The sequence below is a fragment of the Mobula birostris genome, chromosome 13 (assembly GCF_030028105.1).
Source record: "Mobula birostris isolate sMobBir1 chromosome 13, sMobBir1.hap1, whole genome shotgun sequence".
Taxonomy (NCBI): domain Eukaryota; kingdom Metazoa; phylum Chordata; class Chondrichthyes; order Myliobatiformes; family Myliobatidae; genus Mobula; species Mobula birostris.
This window is the reverse complement of record NC_092382.1, coordinates 21,597,068-21,624,563: the sequence shown is the minus strand read 5'-3', so window position 1 is coordinate 21,624,563 and position 27,496 is coordinate 21,597,068. Positions and strand designations below refer to the sequence as shown.

Below are 27,496 nucleotides of genomic sequence, written 5' to 3'. Positions count from 1 at the left end.
GACTGGATATTTTCTGGGACATCCATCGCTGTCAATTCCGGTGTCTGTGAACAGAATTTTACTTTCTGTCCTAATATCCATGGAAGCATGGAATTAATTCATGTAATCTCAAACATTGAATATTAGAATGCTCTTATAAAGTTCTTTGTCAGTTGAGCAATTTCACATTTTGACTATGTTCTCTGTTCCCATGGAAGATGTTCAACAGAAACACAAGGAGACTCTGAAAGCAGAAACTGAAACACTGAGAGTGAACACAATCCTGATGAGGGAGAAGGTGAAGGTTTTCCAGCTGGTTGATCGATACACTGAGCTCACGGTCATTTCTACTGTTCGAGATCGGACACTGGTGGAACATGAGCTGCTGGCAAGAGGCAGAGACCATGAGGAGTGCAGAGAGGAACATCTCCGCAGAGAGCTGGAAAAAATCCGGACTGATCAGTTGTTCCAAAGCAGCTTTTCCCGGAGTAAATCCAAATCTGGGAGTTCGGCAGCAGTGGCCGGAGTCCCAGGGATTGGGAAAACAACAATGGTACAAAAGATTGTTTATGACTGGGCCACGGGGAAAATATTCCAACAATTCCAGTTTGTCTTCAGTTTCAAATTCCGGAATTTAAACTCCATTAACTGCAGAATAAACCTGAGGGAACTGATTCTGGATCAGTATCCTGACTTTGGGAATGTCCTGAGAGAGGTCTGGAAGAACCCAGAGGGATTGCTGTTTATATTCGACGGTTTAGATGAATACACACACAACATCGATTTTGCTGACAGTCGGAGAGATACGGAACCCAAGCACCAGTGCCCAGATCCCGAGTGGTGGTGTGAAGTGTCTGACATTGTGTACAGTTTAATCCAGGGCAAGCTGCTCCCGGGGTGTTCAGTGCTGGTGACCACCCGTCCCACTGCGTTACATTTATTGGAAAAGGCAGAGATCAGTGTCTGGGCTGAAATCCTGGGATTTGTTGGTGAGGAACGGAAGGAATATTTCATCAGGCATTTTGAAGATCAGACAGTGGCAGAAGCTGTTTTCAAACACGTGAAGGAGAACGAGATCCTGTACACCATGAGCTACAACCCCTCCTACTGCTGGATCCTCGCTCTGGCACTGGGCCCCTTCTTCACACAAAGAGTCAGGGACCCGCAGCGAGTTCCCAAGACCATCACCCAACTGTATTCCTACTATATTTACAACATCCTGAAAAACCACGGCCGTGAGATTGAGAACCCCCGTGATGTGTTTCTCAGAGTTGGTCAGATGGCCTTCAGAGGAGTGTCCAAGAAGAAGATTGTGTTTACAGATGGAGATTTGATCAACTACAATCTGCAGCCTTCCCAGTTCCTGTCCGGGTTCCTGATGGAGCTTTTGGAGAGAGAGGATTCTGCCCGGAGCGTGGTGTACACATTCCCACACCTCACCATCCAGGAGTTTGTAGCTGCAGTCGCACAATTCCTGAATCCACATCCCGGGGATATCCTGAAATTCCTCACTGAAGCCCACAACACGACAGATGGGCGATTTGAGGTATTTCTCCGTTTTGTTGCTGGTCTCTCCAACCCAATGACAGCTCGGGGCCTGGAGGAGTTTCTGGGTCCATTTCCTCATCAAACAACCTGCCGGGTGATTGACTGGGTGAAGGAGGAGGTTAAACGGCAGAGTGGAAACACATGGAGTGAAGCTGGTAAAAGGAGCCTCCTGAACACATTGCACTACCTCTTTGAGTCTCAGAATCGTGGACTGGCTCAGGCCGCACTGGGATCTGTGGAAACACTTTCATTCAGTGGAATGACACTGACCCCAGTTGACTGCGCGGTCCTGTCTCATGACATCGGACTCTGTGATACAATAAAACACCTCGATCTGGCTGTCTGCCATATTCAGTGTGAAGGAATCCAGTGGCTGGGACCCGGGCTGCACAAGTGCCGGGAATTGAGGTAACTTGATTTATCTCTCACTCTGAACTGTGAAACTGTCCCATTGTGTTGTTTCAATGTAAAAGGATTTGTGTAAGACTGTAGTAAAGAACTGTGTCAAATGACCGGGGGATAAGCCAGTAATTCCCCAAGGAGACAAGGGTTCTGTGGTTACTAGTGAATGAATTTTGGAAACTTCATCAGATCAGTGAACAACGGTCATTGGTTTAATGGTAGTTAATCACAGGAATGGCGATGTTTCTCGCTGCCTGTGACAGGTCCATTGACAATGTTCCTTCTCACTGTCACTGACACCCAGACCGACTCTGACTGCAGCAGGTGGGTCAGAGATTCACAACTCCTTCCCGGTGAGGGACAAGATAATGTGTATGGGTTTTTTTTTGTATGTTAAATTTGAAATGGTTTCTTTGTTATGTTAATCTTTTAAATTGCTGTGTTTGTGGATTAAAATGGCTTCTATATTATGTTAACACAGATAGCAGGGTGCTATTAGCCAATGGGTATTCATGTTATCGTTCTTCTGATGACTGGGAACGGGGAGAGATGGACAGGACGGCGGACGTGCGAAAAGGCTCCGGTCCCTAAACTATGCGGGATGGTTTTTTGAACCAACATGTCGAGGAACCAACTAGAGAGCAGGCTATTCTGGACTGGGTTTTGAGCAATGAGGAAGGGTTAATTAGCAATCTTGTCGTGAGAGGCCCCTTGGGTAAGAGTGACCATAATATGGTGGAATTCTTCATTAAGATGGAGAGTGACATAGTTAATTCAGAAACAAAGGTTCTGAACTTAAAGAGGGGTAACTTTGAAGGTATGAGACGTGAATTGGTTAAGATAGACTGGCAAATGACACTTAAAGGATTGACGGTGGATATGCAATGGCAAGCATTTAAAGATTGCATGGATGAAATACAACAATTGTTCATCCCAGTTTGGCAAAAGAATAGATCAAGGAAGGTAGTGCACCCGTGGCTGACAAGGGAAATTAGGGATAGTATCAATTCCAAAGAAGAAGCATACAAATTAGCCAGAAAAAGCGGCTCACCTGAGGACTGGGAGAAATTCAGAGTCCAGCAGAGGAGGACAAGGGCTTAATTAGGAAAGGGAAAAAAGATTATGAGAGAAAACTGGCAGGGAATGTAAAAACTGACAGTAAAAGCTTTTATAGATATGTAAAAAGAAAAAGATTGGTTAAGGCAAATGTAGGTCCCCTACAGACAGAAACAGGTGAATTGATTATGGAGAGCAAGGACATGGCAGACCAATTGAATAATTACTTTGGTTCTGTCTTCACTAAGGAGGACATAAATAATCTTCCAGAAATAGTAGGGGACAGAGGGTCTAGTGAGATGGAGGAACTGAGGGAAATACATGTCAGTAGGGAAGTGGTGTTAGGTAAATTGAAGGGATTAAAGGCAGATAAATCCCCAGGGCCAGATGGTCTGCATCCCAGAGTGCTTAAGGAAGCAGCCCAAGAAATAGTGGATGTATTAGTGATAATTTTTCAAAACTCTTTAGATTCTGGACTAGTTCCTGAGGATTGGAGGGTGGCTAATGTAATCCCGCTTTTTAAAAAAGGGGGGAGAGAGAAACCAGGGAATTATAGACCGGTTAGCCTAACATCGGTGGTGGGGAAAATGCTAGAGTCAGTTATCAAAGATGTGATAACAGCACATTTGGAAAGCGGTGGAATCATCGGACAAAGTCAGCATGGGTTTGTGAAAGGAAAATCATGTCTGACGAATCTCATAGAATTTTTTGAGGATGTAACTAGTAGAGTGGATAGGGGATAACCAGTGGATGTGGTATATTTGGATCTGCAAAAGGCTTTTGACAAGGTCCCACATAGGAGATTAGTGTGCAAACTTAAAGCACACGGTATTGGGGGTAAGGTATTGATGTGGACAGAGAATTGGTTGGCAGACAGGAAGTAAAGAGTGGGAATAAACGGGACCTTTTCAGAATGGCAGGCAGTGACTAGTGGGGCAGTGCTGGGACCCCAGTTGTTTGCAATATATTTTAATGACTTAGATGAGGGAATTAAATGCAGCATCTCCACTCAGTTGAGCGTTGCAAATGTCAGCAGACTGTCCCAATGAGAAGGAAAGAAATACCATTGTGAGATTGTCCTCCCCTGCCCTTCCCCGTGTGTGACTATCACCATCAGTCCATCTGTATGACTGTGCTCACTACCAGATACCCAGACCTCATGGGCGCATCTCCTCTCCCGATTGTGGGCATCAGTTCAGACACACCCCTCCCATATAACCTATTTCTGGATCATCTCATCTTATTGGACTATCTTTTCCCATTGGTATGCTGCTGTGGGATGTGTCTTCCCCGTCCCCTTTCCTCCTGTTGGATCTCTCTTCATCATCCCGCTTCCTTACCCTTGCCCCTTCCGAACCTCTCACGCAGGAACACTTTTCTAGCCATCCGGGAATGGGACAGAATTTGTGGAGTTTACAGGGTCACACCGACAGACTAAATTACCGACATTCGGTGAATACCCTGGAGCTGGGCAGTGAGGGACATTGACAGTGATAGGAACGCGGATCAGTGATTTACTGAAGGGTTTAATGTTTCCTGAAATACCTGAGTGAGAGAAATTCACTCAGACCCACGGCTTGAATCACTTTGTTCCTCAATTTGTCTGTTTGTGTTTAGACTGAGTGGTAATGAACTGGGAGATTCAGGAGTGAAACTGGTGTCTGCGGCTCTGAGGAACCCGGAGTGTAAAATACAGAAACTGGAGTAAGTACCAGACTGTGGGAGACTGTGTTTTCGGTCACTGGGTGTCTGAAACTGAACATTAATGTGATCAGTAATTGTGTTACTGATAAACAATGGGGATTTGTACCGTCTCCTGCCTCTCTGTGTCCTTCACCCTCACTCTCTCTCATCTCCAGGCTGGACAGTGTCGGTCTCACAGATTCTGGTGCCGAGGATCTCGTCTCCGCTCTCAGTACAAAACCAGCACTGACGGAGCTGGACCTGAGTGGTAATAAACTGGGAGATTCAGGAGTGAAACTGGTGTCTGAGGCTCTGAGGAACCCGGAGTGTAAAGTACAGAAACTGAGGTGAGTACCAGACTGTGGGAGATTGAGTTTACAGTCACTGGGTGTCTGACACTGAATATTAATGTGATCAGTAATTGTGTTACTGATAAACATCGAGGATTTGTACCGTCTCCTGTCTCTCTGTTTCCTTCACCCTCACGCTCTTTCATCTCCAGGCTGAACCATGTCGGTCTCACAGATTCTGGTGTCGAGGATCTCGTCTCTGCACTTAGTACAAACCCATCACTGATAGAGCTGGACCTGGTCTCAAACTCACTCACAGACCGATCTGTCCCCGCTCTCCGCCACCTCTTACTGACCCTCCCGAGTCTGAAGCAGATCAGGTGAGTGTTTGTGTTAATGTTCAATGTGATAAAATATCAGCGGATCCGCGGGTTTTCTGGTGATATTTGTCTGTGAGTGTTGTCCCCTGTTACTGACACTGTTGTGTAATCTGTTTATTTCATCTTTATTCTCCCATCTGTTTCAGGCTGAGGAACTATGTTTTCAGTGAGGCTGCAAATCGGTTCAGTGAGACCGGGTGGGAGGAATTGGAGTCTCTGCGGGAACCCAGACCAGGACTGACAGTGACTGTGTGAACATCTGAATGTGTGCACATCCCCGCCAGCGGGATGGGGACATTTCGGCCGATTTCCTGCCCTCCCCTTTAACTCCCACCCTTACCTGTAATGGCCGCACTCCAGGTGTAATTCACAATGTTTCTCACCCAACTGGCTCCAGTCTCGCGCTGTGTGACATACGAACTGGTCCCGCAGTGACGTATTTCCGCCTCCTGTCCAGCGGCTATTCTTCTGCCAGATGTTCGCTTTCGAGACTCCCCCAGGTGAGACCCCGGGCCATTACACAGACAGGAATTACCCATGAGCCAGGACTCTGTCTGGGAGACCGGTGTCCCAGGGTGGGATTATCCCGGGAGAGAATCCTTTTGCTGAGGACGGTGTATTCGGCAGTCTGGCCGATATAATGATGTTAATTTGACAAATACCTTGGATGTCACAGTAGATCTGCAGCGATCCTGGATATGGCTCCGAAATGTGATTTTAATGATTATTGATTCCCCAGTTTCACCTACTCTCTTCCAGCTTGTGTTCTTTCCAGCTCCTCCCAACTTTCGTATTTTGGCATCTTCCGCCGTTTTACTCCATCCCGAAACTGGGTTGCAGCCCAAAAAGTCAACTGTCTATTCATTTCGATCTATGCTACCTGACCAGGTGAATTCCTCCAGCATTTTGTGTGAGCATAAAATTGATTGCAGTCCGTCACGTGGTAAACCAGCTACACTCAAAGTTTGCACCGATATGAAGCAAATAATTCAATTGGTGCAGCTGCTTAAACTGACAGAGTATCTGCATTCATTATATTTGTATCAACAATGACAATTGTTTTGCAGAAGCACTGAATTGGTAGCATTGTTAACAGTGAGGTAGAAAGTCATAAGACCATAAGATATAGGAGCAGTAGTAGGCCATTCAACCATCGAGTCTGCTCCGCCATTCAATCATCAGCAGATTCAATTCTTCCAGACATCGTCACTCCTCTGCCTTCTCCCCATATCCACTGATGCCCTGGTTAATCAAGAACCTATCTATCTCTGCTTTAAATATACCCAATGACTTGGACTCCACAGCTGCTCGTGGCAACAAATTCCACAGATATACCACCCACTGACTAAAGTAATTTCTCCGCATCTCTGTTCTAAATGGACGTCCTTCAATCCTGAAGTTGTGCCCTCTGGTCCTAGAATCCCCCTCATTCTCCTGAACTCCAGGGAATACAGCGCAAGAGCTGCCAGAATTTCCTCATACATTTCATTCCCCTTCTTCACAACAGACTAAACCTGGAGGTGAACCTTTAGTGTTTCTTGCACAAGGACACCCAAGTCTCTTTGCGTCTCTGCATTTTGAATTCTTACCCCATCTAAATGATAGTTTGACCGTTTATTTCTTCCCCCAAAGTGCTTGACCATACATTTTCCAACATTGTATTTCATTTGCCACTTCTTTGCCCATTCCCCTAAACTATTTGAGTCTCTCGGCAGTCTCTCTGTTTCCTCAACACTGCACGCACCTCCACCTATCTTTGTATCATAGGTAAATTTAGCCACAGATCCATTAATAACGTAGTCCAAATCATTGACATACATAATAAAAAGTTACGGTCCCAACGCCGACCCCTGTGGAACTCCACTGGTTACCGGCAGCCAGCCAGAATAGGATCCCTTTATTCCCACTCTCGGTTTTCTGTCAACCACCCAATGCTCCACCCATGCTACAAACTCCTCTGTAATTCCATGAGCTCTTATCTTGCTAAGCAGCCTCATGTGCGGCACCTTGTGAGAATCCAAGTACACCACATCTACTGCATCTCCTTTGTCTGCCCTATTTGTAATTTCCTCAAGGAATTGAGGTAGGTTAGTCGGGAAGGATTTTCCATTCAGGAAACCATGCTAGCTTTGGCCTGTCTTGTCATGTGCTCCCAGGTATTCCATAATCTGATCCCTAACAATCGATTCTAACAACTTCCCAACCACTGATGTCAGGCTAACAGGTCTATAGTTTCAGTTCTGCTGCCTCCCACCCGTCGGAAATAGCGGAGCAACATTTGCAACTTTCCAGTTATCCGATTTTTGAAAGATCATTGTTAATGCCTCCGCAATCTCTCCAGCTTTTTCCTTCAGAACCAGAGGGTGCAGTCCATCAGGTCCAGGAGAATTATCTACCCTCAGACCATTAAGCTTCCTGAGCACCTTCAGAGTCGTAATTTTCACTGCACCTACCTCACTTCCCTGATACTCTTGAATGTCCGGTACACTGCTTGTGTCTTCCACTGTGAAGACTGATGCAAACTTCCCATTCAGTTCCTCTGCCGTCTCTGCGTCTCTCATTACAAATATGTCCAGCATCATTTTCTATTAGTCCTCTATCTACCCTCAATTCTCTTTTCCTCTTTATATAGTTAAAACGGTATAGTATCTTCTTTTGATATTAGTCGCCAGCTTCCTTTCGTAATTCACCTTTTCCTTCCTAATGACCTTCTTAGTTTCCCTCTGCAAGTTTTTAAAAGCTTCCCAATCATCTATTTTCCACTAGATTTGGCGTCCTTGTATGCCCTCTCTTTTGTTTTTGTTTTATCTCTGAATTCACTTGTCAGCAACGGTAGTGTCCTTCTTCCATTCGAAGTTGACTTCTTGTTTCGAATATATCTGACTTGCACTTCCCTCATTTTTTTCGCAGAAACTCCAGGCATTGCTGCTGTGCTGTCCTTCCTGTTAGTGTCCCTTTCTGGTCAACCTCCGCCAGTTCCCCTCCCATGCCATTGAAATTTCCTTTATTCCACTGAAATACCGACACATTGACATTTACTTTCTGCTTCTCAAATTTCAAACTGAACTCGATCATATTGTGACCACTGTTCCTTTATGGTTCCTTAACCTTCAGCTCTTTTATCACCTCCCGATCATTGCACGACACCCAATCCAGAACTGCCGACCCTGTATTGGGTTCAGCAACAAGCTGTTCTAAAAATCCATCTCTTAGACATTCTTTAATTTCTCTCTCCTGAGATCCAGAAATGTGCCTGGTTTTCCCAATCCATTTCATGTTAAAATCCCCAACGATTATCATGATATTGCCCTCTTGACACGTCTGTTCTATCTCCTGCTGTAATTTGTAATCCACATCCGGGCTGCTGTTTGGAGGATGTATGGAACTGCAATTTGGGTTCCTTTAGCGTTGCCATTTCTTAACTCAACCCATAGAGATTCTAAGCCTTCTGCTCCTGTGTCATCCTTCCCTATACACAGAGCCACACCACCCATTCTGCCTACTGACCTATCTTTCCGATACACCGTATATCCTTGGACTTTCATCTCCCAATGGCAGGCATCCTTTAGCCAAGTTTCAGAGGTGGCCACAACGACGTACTTGACAATCTGCAGTTGAATTTAAGTATCGTCCGTTTTATTTCTTATGCTGAGTGTATTCAACTGCAACATTTTCAGTCCAGTATTTGTTGCTTTCTGTTTCATCTGCACCACACTTCTGTTGCCCTGTAACTCATCCCACTGGCTGTGATTATGCCTCACCTGCTGTCTTTCCTTTCTATCATCTCTGTTGCACGCTATCTGTGATTTATTTCTGTTTTCCCCTTCCTAAGGCCTATCACTCCGGTTCCCATCCACCAGCCAAATTAGTTCCAACCCAGCTATATTAAATGTGCCGGCTCGGGTGTTGAACCCCTTTGGGTTGAGCTGTAATTTTTCCTTTTCGTACAGGTTGTACCTCCCGCAGAAGATGTCCCAGTGTTCCAGGAACCCAAAGCCCTGCTCCCTACATCAGTCTCAGCTACTCATTAATATGCCTGATCGTGCTATTCTTGCGCTCGTTAGCACCAGGCACAGGCAGCAATCTCGAGTTTACTAACGTGCAGCTCCTGCTTTTCAGCTTCCTAACCAACTTCTGAATTCCCTCTTCAGGACCTCCTCCCTTTTTCTACCTCTGTCATTGGTACCAACGTGTACCAAGACTTCTGGCAGTTTACCCCCTCCCTTCAGAATACTCTGGTGCACGCGATCCGAGACATCCCGTACCCTGGCACCTGGGAGTCAACACACCATGCGGGTGTCTCTATCAGGCTGACAGAAACTCCTGTCTGTTCCCCTCACTATGACTACCGCATTCCTCAACTTCCTCTTTCCCTTCTGCACCACGGAACCGCGCTCAGTAACACAGACCCGATCGCTGTGATCGTGCTCAGTCAGTCATTCCCCGGAACCGCATCCAAAAACGAGATAATGATTAGTGAGGAGAATGGTCACAAGGGTTCTCTCGACTATCTGAGCTCTTTCCCTCGCTCCGCTAACCGTTACCCACTTATCTAACTCCCGCAGCCTCGGGGTGACTAATTCCCTGTAGCTCCTCTCTATCTCCTGGTCACTCTGTCTAATAAGCTGTAGGTCATCATCCCTAACATTGCCTCTCAGGAGCTGCATCTCAGTGCACCTGGCGCAGAAGTGGCCTTCTGGGGGACTGGAAGATTCCTAGAATTCCTGCATCCGACATCCAGAGCAAAATGCTAACCCTACCGACATGCTCTCCATTGCTCAAAATAAAAAACACATGTCTGGGTAATACGTAGCCGCTGCACGCTCCGCCCCTGACTCTCCTTCTGTGACGTCAGTCCCACACTCCTCCCGCGGTGCTCCACCCTAGGCATTCCCAGAATCCTTTGCTCCCGCCCGTTTCAATGGGTCACTATTGCAGACACCGCTACCCCTCTGCCGTCCGATTCCTCAATGGACATTAAACCCATGAAACTGCCTCACTTCTTAAATATCTGTTTTTGTACTTTATTAATCTATTCAATGCCCATATACTGTGATTAATTTACTTATTGATTTTTATTTTACTTTTTCTTCTGTATTATTGAACTGCTGTGTATATTTTTTTCCCTCTCTATTATTGAACTGCTGCTGCTAAGGTAACAGATTGCAGGGCACATGCCGGTGCAAATTAACCGGATTCTGATTCTGACATTTAATGGAAGTTCTGCGGTGTTTGTACTTGATGCCCCACCGAGCACTTTTCCCGCACCACTTACGAAATTGCCTAATCAACAGTGATCTTTATCTGAGTTATTCACTGCTAACTGGTTCATAGATGAAAACCGGAAATAAGCTCTTGTCCCGGTTATCGCAGTGACTATTAAGAATTCCAGAAGCACCTTGCAATCCCAGTTTGGACGGAAGTTTGCAAATTCGATGTTCGTGTTGCGGAGATGAGAATGTCAATCCAGAATGCAGGGTGCAGTTGCTCTCGCATGTTTTGCCTCCACTTGGCCAGAAGGGGACTCCGAGGACCGATAAATCGCGAGATTTGCATGTGACAGAGTGTCGCACCCGGCACGACTATTTCAAAGGCCTGCAGATGGGTAAAGGAAGAGGTGTTTTGACAGTTGTTTCACCATTATCTATCTTTTCCAGCTATAGTTCCCCCGGCCTCACTCCCGTGCCTTGCATAAGCTGAATTTCAAGCGTGACCGTTATCAGGTTTAATCCAATGCGGAGTCGGTTAATAACAGCCGAATCTTGTCGGTTATTGGTTAAAATAAGATCAATAAATAACAATAAACAACAGGAATTCTGCAGATGCTGGAAATTCAAGCAACACACATCAAAGTGTCTGGTGAACGCAACAGGCCAGGCAGCATCTGTAGGAAGAGGTGCAGTCGACGTTTCAGGCCGAGACCCTTCGTCAGGACTAACTGAAGGAAGAGTGAGTAAGGGATTTGAAAGTTGGAGGGGGAGGGGGAGATCCAAAATGATAGGAGGGGGAGGGATAGAGCCAAGAGCTGGACAGGTGATAGGCAAAAGGGGATACGAGAGGATCACGGGACAGGAGGTCCGGGAAGAAAGACAAGGGGGGCGGGACCCAGAGGATGGGCAAGAAATATACTCAGAGGGACAGAGGGAGAAAAAGGAGAGTGAAAGAAAGAATGCGTGCATAAAAAATAAGTAACAGATGGGGTACAAAGGGGAGGTGGGGCCTTAGCGGAAGTTAGAGAAGTCGATGTTCATGCCATCAGGTTGGAGGCTACCCAGACGGAATATAAGGTGTTGTTCCTCCAACCTGAGTGTGGCTTCACCTTTACAGTAGAGGAGGCCGTGGATAGACATGTCAGAATGGGAATGGGATGTGGAATTAAAATGTGTGGCCACTGGGAGATCCTGCTTTCTCTGGCGGACAGAGCGTAGGTGTTCAGCAAAGCAGTCTCCCAGTCTGCGTCGGGTCTCGCCAATATACAAAAGGCCACATCGGGAGTACCGGACGCAGTAATAAATAACAATAATAAATTGTAACATTTACAGAGCAGGTAATGTGCATGTAAACAAATAGGTGCAAGATGATAACGAGGGAGATTGTGTGGCAAAGATTTAATCTGATCGGCCTATGGAAACATTTAGTTGTCTTATCAGAAATGACAGATATTTTTTTTAACTGAACCCGGTGCCAGGGGCTTTCAGGCTTTTGTATCATCGGTCCGAAGGATGGCGGCGGTCAGAATGGTAGGGCAAAGAGAATTAATGGCGTGATTGGCCTTTCATTATGGTGGCTGCTTTACCGAGCTGATGTGGTTCCACAACTCTCCAGTTTTCTGTGTTCAGATGCATCCGGATACGTGTGATATTGAATCTTTCTGTGTGTCCCTATTATGAAACTTTCCATTCAGGAACAGGCTGTTGAGACTCTTCAGCACATTTATGCGTTGTCGAAAGCTGCGACGAGCGTTTCAATCGAAGCTGAAGCGAGCCAAGCGCATTTGTAATAACATATCTCTGTTCTTATACATTGCGCCTCATGAAATTAAAGGAAAACGTTTCCTGATGTGTAACCAAAGTTTTTTTTTATGCTCTTCGCAATGACCTCGTGACGGTTTTAATCTTGCGCTGATTTAACTGTGGATCCATATGACCATAAGACCATAAGATATAGGAGCAGAAGAAGGCCATGCGGCACATCGAATCTGTCCCGCCATGCAATCATGGGCTGATCCAGTTCATACGGTGATCCTCACTCATCTGCCTTCTCCCCTAGCCCTTGATGACTTGACTAATCACACCCAACCACTTGGCAACAAATTCCACAGATTTTCCAGTCTGACGACAGTAACGTCTCTGCATCTCTGTTGTAAATGGACTTCCTTCAATGCTGAAGTCGTGCCCTCTTGTCCAAGGCTCCCCTACCTTGGAGGTTACACTTTAGGGTATCCTGCACAACCCCCAGACCCTTTTATTGAATTCTCTCCGGAGTTCTCACTCGCTAACTGGTTGCATTGGAAGCGGCAGATCTGCTGATCGTTGTCCTGGACCAGATATTGAGCAGGATTCCGAATACTTACGTGCCAATCGAAATTTTCTTCAGGTCTGAGTGTACACCGATGTTTAACATCCACGCTGTTCCTTTTCGTTGGGTCTGGTATATGGTCTCCATCACCTTTGATGGATCTGTGGCCATTTGTTGCCAAAAAAATCTAAAATAAAATATTGCACCACGAAGTCACGGCTATGAATCTGGGGACAGTGACAGTGATCAACTGGTTAAGGAACATTTACTGGCATTTTCGTTTTTCGCAGTATTATACAATGATGTTTACTCCATTTATTTGTTTGTCATCTGTATATTAGTTGTCGTTATCTTTCACGATGCCAATGAATTTATTTAATTGCATCCTCACCTCGGTAATCCCATTCCTGGTGGTTCTCCTGACGGATGGATTAACCGTCGGGCACGTTTTAGTCACCAGCAGAGGGCGTAGAAACATCCGGTGTGTTGACGTGGGGCAGGGTGCCAGAGAGGGTGCCGGAGATGGAGAACCGCAGGAAACCCTTCGTGCAACGTGGTGCGTAAGGACCGTATGAAATGCAAGAGAACACTTACCACAGAAAGCAGAAGGGTCAAAAGAAGGGATGATGTCGCCTTAGCAGAGAAGGTGAAGAAGATTCCTCAAGGGTGCGGCTGAAATGTTAAGAGCTAAGGGACTGCAGGAGACTGACTTGGTCCTCTGGGAGATCAGAATGGTAAACCGTGTGTGCAGCCAAAAAGATGCATTTAATGTGCATCTGTATTTACTTGGGAGACGCCGAGAGAGTCTATAGAGGTAAGGCAAAACGGCACCAACTCCAAGGACAATACAAATTACAAAGGAGTTGTTTGCTGCCTTGAGGCAAATTAGGGGGATAAATCAGGGATCGTCCTCTGCTGTTTTCATCGATATCAACGATCTGAACCATAATGTGGTTAAATGCATCAGGACATTTACCGATGACGCCAAACTTAGAAATGCATTCGACAGCAAGGAATACAACCACGGCTTGCAGCGGAATGTGGACCCGGTGGCAAAATGGCGTCACGGATTAATGGGGTCGTAAAGCAGGCTGCTGGCACGTAGGCCGAAGTACTGACCGCAGCGAGATGGGATGTTAAGCTGAAGTTATACAAGACACTGTTGGAGTCTTGAAGGGTTGAGCGCAGCTTTGGCCAGCTACCCACACGAAAAATGTACGTAAGGTTGAAAGAGGGCAGAGGAAGTTTACAAAGATTTGGCCAGGTCTGGAAAACCTGAGATATGAGGAAAGATTTAATGGATTAAAACTGGTTCTTTAGAATATAGAGGATTGAGAGGAGATTTCATAGTGGTATACAACGTTATGAGGGGTATAGACAGGGTAAATGTAGGCAGGGTTTTCCAATAATGTCGGTAGGAACACAACCGGAGGTGATGGGTGAAGGGTGAAAGCTGAAGAAACAGAGGGGGACATGAGGTGAAACTTCTTCACTCGGTGGGTCGTGAGAACGTGGAACGAGCTACCAGCACCAGTGGCGCATGCGAACTGGATTTCAACGTTTAGGAGATAGTTTAGAAGGTGGGGGTGTGGTAGATACCGCCCCGGTACCGGTCGATGGGAGCAGGCAGTTTAAATAGCTCGGCCGAAGGGCCTATTTCTATGCGATACTTTCCCCTGACACTTTAACTCTGTGACTCTGTGACTCCTTGGTCACTGATTCATAACAGTCCACGGGTTGATTAGACAAAGATCCGAAGTAAATATCAGAAGTTGTATTATTCACTCCTAAATTCGCCAAGTATATTCGCGGATATTTTTGAATATGTTTTTGAGGTCGTTGAAACTGCCCCGCCCCCTACACCAAACGCTCCCTCTCGCCAATCTGGGAAGAGGCCGGATTATTGATTGATTCGGAAGATTCGGGTTGTTGTTCTGAGAGACTTGGAGCTCAGGTATGTGTGATAGCAGCGGCCTGTCCGCCCGCATTCCTCAGAACGGGGAGCGGCCTTTCTGCTGAAATCAAATCCTCCCGGTTGGACGATTCACTCTCATTCCGGTGTGAACAACATCACTTTAACATTGTATTTAACCATTTCTGCTCCAGGGAAGAGTGACGGATCTTTAACGTCATTCAAAGTAAACTACCTGGGGTCTCGAACACGCAACTTTACCGGTCATAGTTGCTGCCCTGTCTCCAGCGAGTCTCCAGCGTTTTATTTTTACTCCAGACCCGCGTCATCTGCAGACTTCTGCTGTTTTTAAATTTAAAAAGCAAATTTTAGAAAAAAATGATTTGTAAGGAAAGATTGAATAGGTTTGAACTTTATTCCTTTGAACGAAATGGATCGAGCGGAGATATGACAGAAGTAGAAAGAATTCTGAGGGGTATAGATCGGGTAAACGCCAGCAGTTGTTTTCCACTGAGGTTGGGTGGAGCTACAACCAGAGGTCATGGGTTAAGGGTTGAAGATGAAAAGTTTAAGGGGAACATGAGGGGAAACTTCTTTACTCAGAGGGTCGTGAGAGTGCGGAACGTGGTGCCGGCTACACATGTTACAAGCCAGTTCGATTTCAACCATTAAGGGATAGTTTGGATGGGAGGGGAGCGCAGGACTTTGGCCCCGGTACAGCTTGAAGGGATGAGGCAGTTTAAATGGCTCAGCCGAAAGGCCTGTTTTTGTGCTGTACTTTTCCATGTCACCTTGATCTCTGATGCAGAACAGAGACAACGGGTTGATTAAACGAAGATCAGAAATAATTTTCAGAAGTTTAATTTTTCACAGCTTAATTCCCCAATAAAATTCTAACAAGAAGGATATGTTCTGCAGACTTTTCAAGCTGCCCTTTCTCTGTCGTAACCATGGTAACACACTAAATGATGGAGGAACTCAGCAGGACCGGCTACATCTATGGAACGGAGAAATTAGTCGAGCTTTCGGGCCAAACCCTTCAGTGGAACTGGAAAGGAAGGGTGAATAGCTCAGATCATGGATTGATTTAGAAGATGCGGGTTGTTGTTCTGTGAAACTCAGAGCTCAGGGTCTGTGTGGAAGCATCTGCTGGACCCGCACATTCCTCGGAACAGGGACCGGCCTTTCTGCTGAAATCAAATCCGACCGGTTCGACAATTCACTGTCATTCAGGTGTGACATCATTCACTTTTATAATGTATTTAACCATTTCTGCTGCTGGGAAGACCGATAGAACCATTAATGTGCCTTTAATAAATTTACCTGGGGTCTCTAACCTGCAACATTACACGTTACAGAGCTGCGAGTGTTTGCTGCAAGTTTCCAGCATTTTATGTTCCCCTCGGACTCGCATCATCTGCAATTATTCTACAAGTATTTTCAGGATTCCTGCAAATAATCAGTCCGTGACATTCCTGAGCGCAACATTAACTTGGCTGTGTTCCCAGTTACCGTTGCCAGTAGTTTTTAGATGTTTGCTATAACCGTGAGGGTGAGGGGGAGGGAGAGGCTGGTGGAAAGGAGGAGAGTGCGGTTTGAAGGGTGAGCAGGCGGAGGAGGGGCAGGATCAGTGTGTGGAAGTTGGAGAGGGGGGAGATGAAGTTGCGTCGAGAGCGGGCGGAGTGGGAAAGTGTTAAAGAGATTGGAGACATGGAGAGGGCCAGAGAGAGGGGGAAGGCAGAGAAAGAGGGGGCAGTAAAACAGCTGGAGGGAAAGGGGAGAGAAAGGAAGGGACAGATCGAGGGCGGAGAGAGAGGGAGGGTTTGAGAGGAAGGGTGTGACGCATCGGGAGAGGGTAAGTGAGAGGGGTAGCGAGCGCGGCTGGGAGAGATGAGAAAGAGTTGGAGAGAGGGTGAGTCACGGGTAAGAAGGATAGGAGAGAGAAAGGTGGAAAAAGGGGAGAAGGGAGAGAGTGGAGGGTGACGGTTCAGCAGAATGGGAGAGACGATGATGGAGAGGGGTGTGAGGAGGGTTGGGTGAGAGAGAGGAAGGGGTGTGCAGGAGGAGGCGAGTGGGAGGGGTGAGAGCGAAGTGCAGTGAGCAAGAACAGCGAGTATCCGGGAAGCATAGGAGAGAGGAATGAGTGAGATGGGCGGCAAAGAGAGAGGGGTGTGTAGGGGTACTCTTTGCATTTCGTGATCACAATGCCACCAGATTCAAAGGAAATATGGAAAAGGGTATGTGCGTGGGTTGAGATTAAAATTTGGAAAGGACAATTTTTATGGCATCAGAAATGACCTGGCCACTGTGGAATGGGACAGGCTGTTATCTGGCAGAGGCGTTCTAATAAGTGAGCGACCTTCAATGGTGAAATTTTGAGCGTGTAAAATTTGTATGTGCCTGTCACAATAAAAGGCAAGGATAACTTCTTTAGGGAACCTTTTTCTTAGAGATATTGCATCTCTGGTTACGAGATAAAAGGAGTTCCATAGTAGGTATAGGCAGATAGGCAATTATTGAGCTTACGAAATGCAAGGTAACACTTAGAAATAAATCAAGTGTGCTGAATGAATGCTTTGGGTGAAGACCAGTACTAACGGATTATACAGATTAGAATAAAAGGATTGCAATGGACAATATTGGTCCTCTGAAAGATCAGAACAGTAAACCATATATGGAGCCAAAGGAGGAGGGGGAGATGACGAGATGGAAGAGATGGATTTTCTGCATCTGTATTTACTCAGGAGATGGATACAGAGTCTGTATAAGTACTGAGGTCCTGGATCCTATGCAGATTGGAGAGGAGGTGTTTGCTTTATTCAAGCAAATTGGGGAGGCTAAATCCCCAGGGCCTGATAAGGTCCTTCGTCAGACTGTGGGAGGCAAGTACAGAAATTGCAGGGGGCCTGGAATAGATATTTAAATCATTAATCCTGAGCAACGGGTGAGGTAGTTCAGGGTTGGAAAATAACTAATGTTATTCCTCTGTTTCAGAAAGGGCCTAAAACTCTGTGAGAGTTTCATAGGAAGGTGAGTCTGATATCAGTAGTGGGAAAGATATTGGGAGCTACTCTAAGAGATAGGATATATGAATATTTGACTGATTATGGATAGTCAGCATGGCTTCGTACGTAGTTGGTCCTGTCTTAGCAATCCTATAGATATTTTTTTTGAAGGTATTATCATGAAAGTTGATGAAGACAAGTCAGTGGTATGGTCTTCATGGACTTTAGAAGGGAATTGCCAAGGTCTCGCATGGGAGGATAGTCAAGAAGGTCCAGTCACTCGGCATTCAATAAACTGGATAAGACATTGTCCTGGTGGGAGAAACCAGAAAGCATCAGTAGATGTTACCTCTCTGACTGGAGACCTGTGGCTAGTGAAATGTTGCAGAGAACAGTGCTGGCTGGGTTGTTCTTTGTCATCGAAAGAAGCAATCTACATGACAATGTAGTTAACTGGATCAGCAGATTTGCAGATAACGCCAAGATTGGGGGTGTAGTGGACAGCGAGGAAGGTTATCATAACTTACAGCGGGAATCGGACCAGCTGCAAAAAAAGGCTAAAAAACCCCAAACGTAATTTAACGCAGACAAGTGCGAGGTGTTGCACTTTGGTAGGAACAGCCAGGGTAGGACTGAAACAGTGTACGATAGGGTACTGAGGAGTGTGGAAGAACAAAGGGATCTGGGGTCACAGTTCCATAATTCACAGAATGTAGCGTGGCAGGTAGATAGAGTTGTAAAGAAAACATTTTCAAACATTCGCCTTCATAAGTCTATGTATTGAGGACTGTAGATGGGGTGTGATGTTGAATTTGTGTAAGACTTTGGAGTACAGTGTGAAGGATTGGTCACCTACCTGCAGTAAAGATGTGAATAAGGTTGTAGGAGTACTGGGAAAATTTACCAGGATGTTGCCGGGTCTGGATGACCAGAGTCATAAGGACAGATGTAATAGGTTGGTAGATTGAGAGGAGATTTGATCGAGGTATACAAAATTATGAAGCATATCGGTAGGGTAAGTGTAAGCAAGCTTTTTTTTCCGCTTAGGGTGAGTGGGACTGCAACCAGAGGGCATGGGGGAAGGGTGAAAGATGAAAAGTTTAAGAGGAACATGAGCGGAAACATCTTCACTCAGAGGGTCGTGGAATGAGCGGCCAACAAAAGTAGTGCATGTGAAGACGATATCACTGTTTAACTGGTCGTTTGGATGGTAGGGGTATGGTGGGCTATGTCTCCGGCGCTGGGTCGATAGGATTAATCATTTGGATAGTCAGTGTATAGTGGGCTTTGGCCCTGGCGCAGGCTGACGAGATCAGGCAGTTTAAATTCCTCGGCCGAAGGGCCTGTTTCTGTGCTCTATTTTTCTATGACTCTGTGACTCCTTGGTCTCCGATGCAAAATACAGACAACGGGCTGATTAAGTAATGGTCCAAAATAAATATCAGAAGTTGAATTATTCACACCTAATTCCCCCCCAAAAATATTTCAACAACATAGATGAGTTTTGAAGTAGCTTCACACTACCTTACCCACCGCCCCACACGCTCCCACTCGCCGATCTTTCGTAACCATGGTAACGCAAGATGCTGGAGGAACTCAGCAGGTCCGGCAGCATCTATGGATCTCAACAATAAATCGATGTTTCGGGCCAAGGCCCCTCAGTGGAATTGGAAAGGAATGAGGAAGAGGCCAGATCATTGAGTTGGAAGATGCGGGTTGTTTTTCTGTTTGACTCTGAGCTCAGGATCTCTATGTAAGCAGCTTCCTCTCCGTGCACATTCCTCAGAACAGGGAGCGGCCTTTCTGCTGAAATCAAATCGGACCAGATTGACAATTCACCCTCATGTGGGTGTGAAAAATGTCACTTCAATATTGCATTTACCCATTTCTGCTGCAGGACAATGCGATTAAAAACTTGAACTGCTACTGTTTTAATAAGTATTTTTCACAATGCCTTTAAACAAATCAGCCCGTGGCATTCCCAACTACGACATTCCAGAATAAGAAATTTATCAAATATCTGGAACCTGCACTATTCCCAGTCACAGTTGCCAGTAAACTTTTAAATGATGTGGATGTACAGGTGAGAGTGAGGGGAAGGAGCACAGTGATGTGGATGTTCAGGGGTGAGCAGGGGGAGGGGAAGGCCCGGGTGTGGGTGTTGAAGTTGGAGAGGGGAAAGTTGCAGATCAGTTTCACTATTTGGGGCAGGTAGAGGGAGAGAGAAGGGGAAGCGAGAGAGAAAGAGCTAGGGAGAGGTGAGGAGAGGGATAGAAGGAGTAGAGAGTGAGAGGTGAGGAGAGGGAGGGAGAGGAGTAGAGAGTGACAGGGGAGGAGGGGAGATAGCAGAGGACAGAGAAGGGACAGAAGGTGAGTTAGAGGAGGAGATTGTGAGAGAAAGGGAGTGAATGATGGTGAGAGGGTGAGTGAGAGAGGTAGACAGTGTGGGAGTGGAATAGGAGAGAGAGAGAAGTGGAGTTAAAGGGGGAGAGGGGAGGGAGTAAGGAGTGGCGAGAGTGCGGAATCAAAAGGTTAAGTACGATATGATAATGTGCTGATGGTGATATGACTAATATTTCAATACAATAATTATTGGTGGACAGGCAGATGAGTTACTGTAGCCATTGGACTTGTTTACAGGACGGCAGGACTGGCAGATCGGTATTCCGCGGGTCCGTTGAATTAGACGCAACAGAATGGGAGGGATTAAAGGGGGCTTGAGGCGTTTCTATCAGGGAAAATATCACGTCATTACTCAGTCAGGACGGCCTGGAGAACTCGTCCACATAGAAAATAGAACAGAACAGCACAGGAACAGACCATGTGGCCCGCAATGCAGTGCCAAAGCACCTAAGAAGCAAATCAAAGCACCCAAACACTAATCTCTCAACCTACACCATGTCCATATCCCCCAATCTTCCTTACATCAATGTGCCTATCCAGAAGTCTGTTAAAAACCTCTGATGTCTTTGCCTCTACCTCCATACCAAGCAGCACATTCTCTGAATAAAGAATCTTACCCCTCACATCTTCCATGAAGCTACCCCCTCCTGCCTTCAATGCATGCCCTCTGGTATGAGACATTTCAATCCAGGGAAATTGATAACCCATGTAAACTCTATTTAAGCCACTCATAATATTTTAAACCTCTATCAGATCTCTCCTCAACTTTGAGTTCCAGTGAACAGCCCATTTATCCAGCTTCTCATGATAGCTCATCCCTCTCTACAGGGCAGCATCCTTGTAAACCTGTTATGCACCCTCTCCAAAGCCTCGACATCCTTTCTCTAGTGGAGTGATCAGAAATGTACCAGTTCTCCAGATGTGGCCTTACTAGAGTTTTGTAAAGTTGCAGTATAATCTCCTAACTTTTGAGCTCAGTGCCTCGACGAATTTAGACAAACATTCCATGAGCCTTCTTAACCACCTTATCGACCTGTGTAGCCACTTTCAAGGAGCTATGAATTTGGATCACAGATCTCTCTGCTCAGCAATTCTGTTAAGGATCTTGCTATTAATAGTGTACTGTCTCCTTGCATTTTGCCTTACCGAAGTGCAACACCTCATATTTATCTAGGTTAAATTCCATATGCTACTTCTCAGCCCACATCTGTAACTGTTCTATATCACGTTGTATTTGTTGCCAGTCTTCTACGCGATCGACAATTCCACCTGTCTTAGTATGATCCACAGATGTACTAACTGACTCCTCTGCATTTTCATGCAGATCATTTATAAACAACACAAACAGCAGAGTTTCCGGCGCAGATGTCTGCGGAGCTCCACTAATTTCAGACCACCAGCTCGAATAAGTCTCTTCAGCTGCGACCATCTGCCATCAATGCACAAGCTAGTTCTGAATTCAAACAGCGAATTCGCTGCAGAACCCGTGCATCCTTCTCTTCTGGCTGAGCTTCCCATGGCAGACTTTGTCAAATGGCTTGCTAAAGTCCATGTAAACAGCATCCAGTGCCTTACCCTCATCAATCACTCTTGTCATCTTGTCAAAAAATCTCAATCAATTTGGTAAGACACGACCTACCCCCATACATAGCCAAGCTGGTCTCCCTAATCAGGCCGTGTTTTCCAAATTCTCAGAAGTCCCATCCCAAATAATCTGTTTCAGCAACTTCGCTCCATCTGACGTGAGACCCACCGGTCCATAGTTTCCAGGATTTTCCATTGTTCCCTTCATAAAGAGCGTTGCAAAATCAGCGCCTTGCCGGCCCCCCAGAACCTCGCAGAGGACAGAAAATTACTGGTCAAGGGCCCAGCAATCTCATCTCTTGCCCCCTTCAATAAACTGGAGTAAACCCCATAAGGCTCTGGGGACACACTTAACTATCAAAGGTTACGGGGAACAGGCCAGGGAGTGAGGTTGAGGAGGGGTAACAAAGGATCTGTCTTGCTTAAATGGCGGGCAGACTCGATGGGCCAAATTCGATAATTCTACTCCTATGTCTTCTGGTCTGATAGTCTTAATACTACTCACTAGGCGCCCAACACCTCCTCCTCCTTGACTTCGAAACGCCCTAACGCTCCATATCTTCTTTCTTCATAAATATTGAAACAGAATATTCATTAAATACCTCACTCACATTCTCTGTATCCAAGCAAATATTTCCCCTTTATCCTTGAGTAGTCCCACTGATGTCTGTACGGAATGCCTTAGGTTTCTATAAAGGCATACCTTAATCCAACTTGCCAAGGACTGTTCATAACTCGCTTGGATTTCCTAATGCCCTTATTTAGTTACACTTAACAAATTCTACCCCAGCTAAACCCTTACACTAAGTAGGACCCCGTTCATATTAGAGACGTGGAATGCACAATGACAACAACCTTATTAATTTTACAAATTTTCTTAATTTGTTTACATAACTATGCCTTCATGTTCCAGTGGTTATTAGGGGGTTTGTAGTACATTACATCCTCCCTCGTCCTCAGTTCCACCGAAATGGACTCAGTGTCAGACCACTTCATATATCTCCCGAGTGCAGCTGAGATATTGTTCCTGTTTAGTCGGCACTTCCCCTCTTTTCACTTTCACCGCCTCTTCTATCTCTTATAGAACTTCGAAAACCTGGTACATTAATCACCCATTTCTACCCATCTCTCAACCAAGGTTCAGTTATGCCTGCAGTGTCACCCTGACCCATAATGCTCCCGGTATTAAAATATACACACTTCAGGCTGTCCGATCAACCGTACCTGTTAAATTGATTTTGCTTTTCAACATATTCCCTCAGACCTACCTTCTCGTCCGATGCTTCCCTTAATGACCTGGATCTCTCGTTCCCAGCCCCATGCAAAACTAGTTTAAACTCTCCTGAATAGCATCAGCAATCCTTCCGGACAGGATATGGGTTCCCCGTCAGTTCAGGTGCAGCCTCCCTTCTTGCACTGGTCGCCCCTTCCCGAAAAAAGGTTCCAATAATCAAAGAACTTGAAACCCTGCGACTTGCACCATCTCCTCAGCCACTGGTTCATCCGTGCAATCGCCCCATTCCTACCTGCACTTGCCATGGCACAGGGAGTAACCTGGAGATTACAACCTTGGAGGTCCTGCTCTTCATCTTCTTTCCAACTCTATGTACGCACTCTCTAGGATATCTTTCCTTTTTTGACTATGCCATTGGTTTCAAAATGCACCACGATCTCTGGCTGTCTCCCCAACCCCTCCTTGAGAATGTCCTGCAGACGTTCTGATACACCATGGGTCCGAGCAACCGGGAGGAAACTCACCCTCCTGGTGTCTCTTCTGTTGATCCTTCTCACACCTTGTGGCACAGCGGGCGACATTTTCTGCACTTTCCTTAGCACGTGACTGCTGTTTACATGAGGCCGAGTTGCTAGCTGAAGGCTCAACACAGCACGGATGGAAAGAGTGCCAGGAGCTGGCCCGATTCGAACTTGGGCCTTTACGTCCGATGCGGTTGTCACTGTACCACCGCTTCTCTGTTTCCGTCCCAATATCTACGTTCTGTCTCCCTAATTACCGAATCTAACGAGGCTGCATGACTGGAACCGAGGAATAAAGAAAAACGTACGATGGCGTTAATGGACTATAAACCACGTGTTTAGACAACCGATTTGCAGAGAGATCGCATTATTGCAAGAAGGTTAATTTGTTAAGAGTAGGAGATTTTAACTTTCTTCATTTTACTTGAATGACATCATGTTTATTTTTATCCCAGATGTTGGAAGACACGTCAGCCTTGTGTAGTCTTGTATATTCAGCGTGCTGGAGCGAGTATAGATGAATGACCGTGGAGATCAATCAGCTCAGAGTTTCTTCAGCGAGATCGCAGGCAGTTGGAAGACAGGCTGAATCTCACACAGAATGCTTGAAACTATTTACCGTGTGAGAAAGATACATTACTTGATCATTGCCATTGTCGGTGTTCCCGGTAAGAACACAGGTAAACTAACATTTACAGTTCTATGTGCGCGGTCTTTGGACTCGTTCAGTTACTGACAGCTTTGTGATGCCGGTGTATCAGTGAGTGCGGTGCAGACATTGTAATAAATCCTTGTGTTCGTTCAGAAGTTCCTTGCAGTTTCATCCGTAGCCTCGGCTGAAAATAAATAGATAAATAAAGGAAACAGATGTAAAGTGGAAGGTCAGGGAGATTGATGCATTTTGTGGATTCATGGCAGGCAGCTTTGATTTATCAATGCAAGACCCCTGTCAATGTAAACTGCGGTTACTTGGTGCTTTTTCACCTGCATCAATAGTTCAACACGCTTTGAATTCAAATTTAAAGGAATTGCGCTGGGTTTGGAAAAATAATGCTGCAAGTTTGAAGGGAACGTGATAAGCCAAAACCCGGTGAGATGCACTTGTGCGTTAGATCGTGAACCATCGGGATTTTCGAAAATTGAAATGTGTCCGTGTGTGCTTTAATTTACAAGAGTTTCTTTCCAGGCCATAATATCCATGAAGAGGGGGTTAGCCAACCCAGAGGTGTCTGTTAGATGCCTGACGGGGTAAGGTACATGGTCCGCTCTGCAACAATAAACATCGATCCATTTAAATAATGCGCCTGTAATTTGGAGCAGGTCAGAAGGAATATACCAAAAAAAAAAGAAAAGAAAATGGGAACTTCCAGATAAGATCTCTTGACATTGTGTGAAGGAACCGCGGCCAAGTGCAGTTGCAGAATTTAAAAGCAACGAGCCTAGCTGGGCACGTGTGGGCGGGTGACAAACGGGAGTCGAAAAGATGAATGCTTGCAAACAGAGGAAGTAAATCTGCTACGAACTTTGAACATTGTAAATGGACAAAGTCAGAGGCAGTGAGGCGTAGCGACATGCGATGAGTGCCAGAAAATCGTGGGAGTTGCTTAGGTATCCAAACTTTACACATCAGTCGTAAAGTGCCCTTGGCGATCAGTTCAAAGTGCTTCCTTGCCAAATCCTGCTCCTCTTGCAGTACCGAGTGCCGTAACCTTTCTCCCTGCTTGCGTGCATTTGAGGTATCTGCGAACCCCGATTTACACCTCTTAAACCTCCAGTAAAGTTAGGTTGTTGTCTCTTTACAACTTATCTCTGCACAGAGCGGTGAGACAGTAATTCACTCAGTCTTTCTGCTGTTCCCCCCAGTGAACTTAGTGACGATTGTGATACTGTCCTGGGGAAAGTGCGGCCTCTCCACCTGCACCACTCGCTACCTGGTGGCCATGGCAACGGCGGATCTACTGACCATCATGTTTGCGGTGATATTGTGGCTGGTCGGTTATTATTACTTTCCCTGGACTTTCATGGACATCAGCCCCGTATGCAGCGCGATCGCTGCCCTGGGATTGGCAGCCACTGACCGTTCTGTCTGGTTCACCGTCAGTTTTACCTTTGATCGGTTTGTCACCATTTGCTGTCAGAAATAGAGAGCAAAGTACTGCACCGGGAAAACTGCGTCTGAGGTTCCGACGACAACCGGTGTTCTGCTCTGTTTGAATAATGTGCTGCAGTTGTTTCTATTGTAACCTATGAAAGTGATTGACAATATACCCTGGGACTGTTTGCAAGTGCCGAGCTACCGTACAGATCCCAGGTGTGTGGGACATGACTGTCTTACTACTGTTCTACCGCCAGTACTCCCGTTCGTGTTAATAGTACTGTTCAACGCTCTGACAGTCAGACACATTTCAGTGACTAGTCGCGTCCGTAAGGGGCTGAGGGGTCGAACAAGGCGGAGAACCGCAGTGACCCGGAGATGGAGAGCAGGAGGAGGTCTGTGATTTTACTTCTCACCATCTCCGGAAGCTTCATCATCCTGTGGCCAGTAAATTTTCTGACTTCCTTTATAACAAAATTGCCGGATTGGATCAAAATAATTACAATGATTCAGAACACATTTTTCAACACACCGGATACATGCTGATGATATTAAGCTGCTGCACAAACACTTTTATTTATGGGGTATTATGAGAGCAGTTCATCAGCGCAGCGAAATATCCGCTCAGGTCAATAATTCAAATAATTAATAAACAAAATATCTAAGCTCTTCTCAGTGGGGGTTATGGTGATTTCCATCTTAACACTGCAGAACTGACACCGGAGAACATGGCAGCGGGGAGAATAAAACTGGTTTAGAGCCCGAGAGAGGCACGACACAGGAAAATACACATTCACACCTTCAGCCCGCGACATCCACCTCCTATCAATTATTGAACTCACCCTACCTTTTATGTTTATTCTCCCACCATATTCCGGCTCCTGTCACCGCCACAACCCTTTCGGCAATGACAAAGCGGGAGAGGATCCGGGGACATTCAAGTCCTAATCGGCAACATTGCATCTTATTTGTTACGTTAGTCTTTTGCATCAGAACGAAATGAACAAGAAAGCTTACTCTGCTGCAAGGAAAAATGTCACCTCGCCTCCTGATTTTTTTTTCATAAATTTCCATCCGTACAAACTGCACGTTGAATCTCCCCTGCATTCTCCGCAGTACAATCGTATGGTTAACGTTGTTTTATTTTTTTCCTCAATTAAAACTGGTAAAACGTTGTCTATGGACATAAACAAAGAACTCATTTCTCAACTGCGATGAATATATGGACTATTCTAGCGGTGTTTATTATTGTCCTGCAGGTCTAATTGTTTAATGTTATTCTGTAGTGACTTTGGGATGATACCAGTCGTGTATATTACAACCGGGACAATTGTTCATGTATCGCAGACTTTCATTTTCCTCTTTCAAGTCAGCATATTTTAGCTGCTTTTCACTGATTTCTACGTGTTGTATTTATCAGAATGGCTATACTGTATCTATCAAGTAAATTGTCTTTGCATGCTTATCCTGTGATATTATATCCGGACGAGGATCCACTCGCTCTAATAATGGATCGGTCGTAATTTAATTGTAAGGCTCCGGCTCCAAAACGGGATCAGGCTTGTATTTACAGTAATCTATAGTATCTTTCATGACTTTGCATCCTAAAACAAGATTTTGATGAATGATGTTTGCCACTTGATGACGCCTGTGTAAGTAACTAGATTGAAATCAATTGCTGTTGGATACGCTAATGTGTTGGATAGTTTCTCGTTTCAATTGGCAGATTCTGTTTCAGAGCCCGAGAGAGGCACAGCACACTTCGTAATGAATTTGTTAGTCTTTCAATGTGTATTTTTGTTATTTCTGTGTCAACCGCCTGGTCCTTATTTACACAAGGAACCACTCAGTTTCTGGGAGGAGGTCTCCAGCTTTGAGGCTGCCGT

The 27,496-nt window shown here is 45.7% G+C and overlaps 1 protein-coding gene across 5 annotated transcripts in view; it reads left to right on the top strand.

Annotated features, from left to right (window-relative positions):
* Nucleotides 1–27,496, top strand: part of LOC140208517 (NACHT, LRR and PYD domains-containing protein 3-like) — a 467,255-nt gene that overhangs the window by 35,331 nt on the left and 404,428 nt on the right. For 2 of the 5 annotated variants that reach the window (XR_011888807.1, XR_011888809.1), the window contains exons 5-9: nucleotides 198–1,935; nucleotides 4,603–4,689; nucleotides 4,845–5,015; nucleotides 5,171–5,338; nucleotides 5,485–5,838. Coding sequence is in view for 1 of the 5 variants with exons in the window: in XM_072277255.1 (XP_072133356.1) it covers nucleotides 198–1,935; nucleotides 4,603–4,689; nucleotides 4,845–5,015; nucleotides 5,171–5,338; nucleotides 5,485–5,593 (2,273 nt within the window). In the remaining 4 variants the exon portion in view is untranslated. Of the gene's footprint in view, nucleotides 1–197; nucleotides 1,936–4,602; nucleotides 4,690–4,844; nucleotides 5,016–5,170; nucleotides 5,339–5,484; nucleotides 13,552–27,496 lie in introns of those variants that run through there. The other 3 variants (XR_011888808.1, XR_011888806.1, XM_072277255.1) reach the window with 3 other exon arrangements.